We start from the raw sequence: 6,074 nt of genomic DNA on the forward strand, positions 1-6,074 counted from the left end.
AAGAGAGAGATTAAAATTAGAAACAGTGGTTAGCTTTAGGGTTAGGACTTCATTTTTGATTTTTAGGGTAAGCAGCTTCGGAAAGCATTATGTCAATGACATGTCCCCACAAGGATGTAAATACATACAAACGTGTGTGTGTGTGTGTGTGTGTGTGTGTGTGTGTGTGTGTGTGTGTGTGTGTGTGTGTGTGTGTCTCTGACTGTCTTGTGTCTCCTCTGCAGGGAGAGTTCAGGTCCAGGATCAAACAGGGGACATCAGGAACAGAAGCAGCTCCATTGATCCGACTCCTCTGATGGCTGATCAATCAGTTTGATCTGTGTGTTCTTTGATTATTGATCAGTGATGTCAGAGTGGAGTCAGTGTGATGTTGTTGTTGTGTGTTTGAGACTTTTAGTGTCCATGAAGGTCTCTGCTGCCGTAGATCCTCTGAACTGTGACAGAGGTCTCACTCTGGAGGAAACTCTCAGCACTTTCCAGCAGCTCCTCCATCATGGAGGACGTTCCCTCACTGTAACAGGTGGAGGAGAGAGGAGAGGAAGCACAGGTGGATCCTCTGAGGAAGAGGAGCGTCCTACAAACCACATGATCACATGACCAGAGTTGTTTATGATATGTGAAGAGGAGCGTTTTCAGGCTATGTCCACATGTGCGTGGGTATTTTTTGGACTTTCATCCACATGATTAGCGATCCACATGGATCCCTGACAACCAAGGGTTTTTATTTATTTATTTTTTTTACAACTGCTAAGTGAAGATTCTCAGATTCAGAAGATTTTCTGTATTTGCATGAGGACAAAGAATCAGATTTTGTCTTGCACCTTCAGAGGTTTGTGTGTCTTTATCTATTTGTTAGATGTCAGTCTGCATCCTGTTAATGTTTGTGAGCTTTTGATTGGCCAACACTTCCTCACAGTTATGGTTATGTTGCCACCTGGTGCTTCTGCATGTTCTTGGCAGCAGTTGAGTTTATTTATTATTGAGATTTTAAAAAAATACTTTGAAAATGTGTTTGAAAAGATATCTTGTATCATGTAATATATTAATTTTACTACATGAAAGAAAAACACAAGCGTGCCTTCACTTCAGTCATAAACCCAATCATAGTGTTAAAGTATTAAAGTTGTTTGTCTCAAACTGACCTGTGACCAGCTCCACTCAGTTTGAGCTGTTCACTGTTTCTCTTTGTTTATTGGTTGGATCTGCACACAGAGGTCAAGACTGATATTTTTTACATTTTATATTTTTATAATGATAAACTGTGAAGTAAAAACTTTGTAAGGTTTCATCTGATCAGTTTTGTTCTTCTTCTGTGGTGTTTCTGATGCTCCTGATGTGTTTGGGGCTGAATGTGGGCTTCAGGAAAGTTCGATTTAAGACTTTTTTTAAACCTCATAACATCACAGAGAATTAAATTTTGGGCATTTTAAAAAAGTTAGATGGAAACTTTGGTATCTATGTCATTGTGTTGATTCTGTCCTGAGGGCATTAAACACCTCTTTGCCTGCAGAAACAAACTGTCTCACACATATGAAGTTGTTTGCACACAGACAAAAACATCTTCCTCTACACTGATTTAACAGGAGAAATTGGATCAGATTAAAACAGTTTGTGCTGCCTATAAAAATAAATAACTCTCATTACATTCATCAGTTACTCTTTTTACTTATAATAAAGAGAAACTAACTGCTTCTGCTTAATAATCCAGAGTTATATTTGCCTTTAATCAAGGGTGAAATGTACCGTAGTACTCCTTTTCACACTCCACAGGTTATCAGGTATGTTGGAGTTTCTCCACCTCAGTATCAGGCTCAGAGCTGATGAATCCTGTCATAAAGGCCACCTGGTGAATAATTCCTCATATCCTGTATCTGATTGGTCTGTGGGAATGTGGTGATTTTAAACTTTAAAGATCAGCAAATATCTGACCTCACAGTTTTCTCCCTCTCTTTTCACACATGCAGTGTTTCAGATATTCATAAATACAATCTTCTGAATATTAGCTTCTGTTAAAGTAAAGTGTGATGAAACTAAGTCTCTTTCATTTTACCAACAAACTTATCTGATAAGAGTAGTAGGAGGAGTTCATTCTCTCATGGTTTCCATCCTGTTCATCCACTTTTCTGTTAGCCACGCCCCCACAGGTGAACCAGCAAATCACTGCCTCCGTTCTCACAAACGTCTGATCTGTGGCCGGCCGGACTTCATTCCACAGATGTGCTTTAACAAAGTGTGAAGCTGAACTCTGAGCTGTGACAGTGAAGCAGTGTGAGAGTGTCAGTAGATGATCAGCAGAGGAAAGTGAAGCTGCTGTGAGCTGATGTCCTGAAGGGCTTTTAAAGAGTCTCTGAGTTTGACAGGAACATGAAGATGTTTGTGGTGTTTGTGATCCTCCTGCACGGTAAGTACACCTTCCTCTCTCTGCTCTCATCATCAGCTTTTCTTTCATCTCTCTCTCTTTAATGTGTTGAAGTGCAGCAGGAGGAGATTTCCATCAAACACTGGATTCTGATTCACATCAAACTAACAATCCAAAGCAGCAACTTTCAAATCTCTGGATTCTTCTTGGTGGCTTTCAAATGAGCTCATGTTACAGTGTGTGTTTGCTTCCTGTGTTTTTTGCACTGATCTATGAATGAATCATGGATTCCTGGAAACGCACCATCCAAAACTTGGACGAGTGATGACTCACTTCTGCCACTGAAAACGCTACGTATAGATGAACCGAATCAACCTTTTAGGTTTTCCTTATTCTCTTTAATAGGACTGCATCATCTGTTTTTACTTCAATACCTTTAATAACCTCTCCTTTCTCAGTTATTTTTAATCTGCCTACATCCTTGTACAAAAGTTAACATAAACTGTGTATATTGGAAACAATTAGCTTCTGATAAGAAGCATCTGATTCAGACTTTAATTCTCTGCCTGAACACAAAATGTGTCTTTGGACAGCAGCTGAAAAACCCAATGGTCCGACAGCCGTTGCTGTTATACTTCTTCGCCGTGTGATGAAGACATTTATCAGGTCTGAGTGGACCTGAAAGGCTGGTACCAGAGGCAGGATTTTAGTTTAGTGAGTTTCTGTCAAGTTACCTCAAAGTGTTCTGGAAAAAGTTCATTAGGAAACATTGAAGCTCCATCAGTCTGCAAACAGCGAGAGCCTCTATAGTTCTTTCACAGTCCATAGTGGAAAAACGACATTTCTATGTCATATATAGATTCTTAAGAAACACGGGATTCCTCCTTTTATTGATTTACTTTATTAAAATAGGATCACTGTAATTTTCATCTCTTTTGTTCCTTGTTGCTGTCAGAGGATTTAACTCTGCTGAGGTTGCTGCTGAAAAAAGTCAGAGACTGCGACGCCAGCTGCTGTTGTAGTCACAAATTTGTCTGTGAGCTGTGATACTGATATCTGTTAACTCTGACACAGCTCTAAATCGACAGACAGAAATTCATATTTTTTAGTTGGATGTGCATTTTGTACAATTCTTTGTAAACAAAGGTTTTTGAGATTTTAAACCCCACTCTGCACAGCAGGGACGTGGACGCTGGTATGGTTTGGCTGCCGCTGCTCTCTCTATACTTATAGCTTAGTATACTTAGACCAGCTTGTTGTATCGTCTGCACCTGTGCCTGTAATGGCTGCATGGTCTGGTGTGTTGTGCTTCATTGTCTTAGCTGTTTGGCCTGTGTTCTCTTGCCCATTTTTACTGTCACTTGTTGGCTAAATCGCTGGCATTTACTGTCCACATGATGAGCTTTCTCCAAAGGGTAGCTGGCCGGCCTCTCCCTTAGCGATAGGGTGAGGAGTTTAGCCTCCCAACAGGGGCTCAGAAGGGGGCTGCTGCTCCTCCATTTCAAAAGGAGCCAGTTGAGGTGAACTATGATGCCTTCTGGGCATCTCCTGGGTAAGCTATTCCAGACATGTCCAACTGGGAGGAGGCCCCAGGGTAGACCTAGGACATGGTGGAGAGATTATATCTCTCAGCTGGCCTGGGAACGCCTTGGTGTTCCCTAAAAAGGCTGGAGAAAGAAATGGATAGATACTATAATTATAAAAGGATTATAATGTTCAACCTTTCCAAAAGAAATATGAAACATTGTCTTGCAACAAAAAAACATTCAAGAAAGAAGACAGAAAGTGAGGCTTGGACTCTATGGATAATGGTGACGTATGTTGTTGACACTGAAAAAATAAAACACTGCTAATATCCTTATTCAAAAATCTTTCTCTCACTTTCGCAACCCTTGGCCGTGCGCTACGTCCGTTTTTTTTCCTCCTTCTCCATGACTTGGCGTGGTACTGAAATAGAGAGACACGAGCCTTCGCTGACACGGCCCCATAGACCCACCCATCTCCTGTAGCTCAAGACTAATTTTCTAACAAAAGAGTTTTAATCAATTTAAAAAAACTTAGTTATCCTTCATCCTTCAGCTGTCTCAGCCTCTTCAGCTTCCAGAGAGAAACATGTATAATGCATGTTTTTGCCAATCCAATCAGTCCATTTTTGTAAGCGTAGGCTTGTGTTATCTTGCCCTGCTCAGTATCTGAGAGAATGTTTTGGAGGAATAGTGTTTCTCTTCACTGCTGCACAGAACTGATGATATTCTAATTAACGGTGCACTGAGGTTATTCAGGGTGCAGCCTGTTCACTCATTTTAAAATGTAAATAACAAAGAGTTCGTTCCTTGAATTCATGTTTCTGATTACATTTAGTGTTTCTTGTTTTTTAGTAAATTTGGGTTCTTTCTGTTGGTGCTCAGTTTCCCAGTATACCACATTGGCTGTTGTGGTAGAAGTTTATGAGGGAGAAAGATCTGTCCTCCTGCCGTGCCTGTACTCAGGTTTCATACCTGAGGACTCCACAGTTATCTGGACTCTCAATGATCTTGTTCCCAAACCTGTCCACCTACGAGGAAAAGGAGGAGATGATCTTAATGGGCAGATCCAGCAGTACAAAGGGCGCACATCAATGAATCCCTATGCTCTCATCACAAAAGATTTCACCCTTACTCTGAGAAGGCCAACAAAGACTGACTCGGGCAACTACACCTGCTCCATCAGTGCAGGAGAAAGTGAACGGAGACTGAGAAGCATCCAACTGCATATCAAAGGTCAAACCCTAAAACCTGCTGTACTTATAGGTCAGACGTCAGTGCTGCAGACAAAGGTCAGGCAAAGCTGAAGCTAACTAAATTGTTCTAAATGTCTTGATGAAACCAGCGCAGTAAGAAACTAGGACTGCTGTGGAAGCCACACCAAAAAGCTGAGCTCAGTCACTCAAAATATGACCTTTTACACATCAGCCAATTTGAAACATTCAGAATTTCCTTTCCTTAGATGTGTCAGAACAAGTGATTTGATGATAAGCAGGTGATTTAATGCCCATAATATTCATTGTGATCCCTCACCCATTTGTGAGTGTAGCAATAACATAAATTCCAGTTACAATAGAAAACAAAAAGAGCCAAAGACTGTTTTGGTACATTATTAATGTTTACAGAACAGAATCAGAGATCAGGAATGTGGATACTGAGCCAAGCTCCATTTACAATCAGTGTCAGTGCAGCTGATTCTACGGTTGTTTTCTTATCCTTTCAGACCAGCAGGTGGAGGTGAAGGTGGAGGTAGGCTCACAGTCTGTCATCCTGCCCTGCAAAACAACACCTGACCTGCCTGAGGCCACCAGAGTGGAGTGGACTCGCTCTGACCTCGGACTCATGGTGGTCCATGAGTATTCAAATCAAAGTGGCCAACTTATGACTCAGGATGAAGTTTACAGAGACCGAACGAAGATGAATGAAGACCTGCTGAGAACTGGAGACCTCAGTCTGACCCTGAAACAGCCCACAGAGAGAGACACAGGACGATACATCTGCACCATCTACAGGGACAAAGACATCCTCAGATGGAAAGTAGTGCTGCAGGTCAAAGGTCAGTGCTGTAAGTTGAGGTCAGAGGTCAATGTTGTGGACACAGGTCAGTCAAATTTTTTTAATGTTTCTCCACAGAACCATTTCCATCCTGGGCCATAGCTCTCATAATTCTCCTGGTTCTTCTTGTGGTTTCT

General features: G+C 41.4%; 2 protein-coding genes across 3 annotated transcripts in view; both read left to right on the plus strand.

Annotated features, from left to right (window-relative positions):
* Positions 1 to 618, plus strand: part of LOC121813341 (butyrophilin-like protein 8) — a 3,791-nt gene extending 3,173 nt beyond the window's left edge. Inside the window, exon 2 of the mRNA XM_042217063.1 lies at positions 225 to 618. Within this exon, the coding sequence (XP_042072997.1) occupies positions 225 to 316 (92 nt within the window). The 3' untranslated portion in view covers positions 317 to 618. The remainder of the gene's footprint in view (positions 1 to 224) is intronic.
* Positions 1 to 6,074, plus strand: part of LOC106632727 — a 21,965-nt gene that overhangs the window by 5,827 nt on the left and 10,064 nt on the right. The gene's annotated exons all lie outside the window — the stretch shown is intronic.

Source organism: Haplochromis burtoni, unplaced genomic scaffold, assembly GCF_018398535.1.
Source record: "Haplochromis burtoni strain Fernald_Lab_line unplaced genomic scaffold, NCSU_Asbu1 Contig_1563, whole genome shotgun sequence".
Classification (NCBI taxonomy): domain Eukaryota; kingdom Metazoa; phylum Chordata; class Actinopteri; order Cichliformes; family Cichlidae; genus Haplochromis; species Haplochromis burtoni.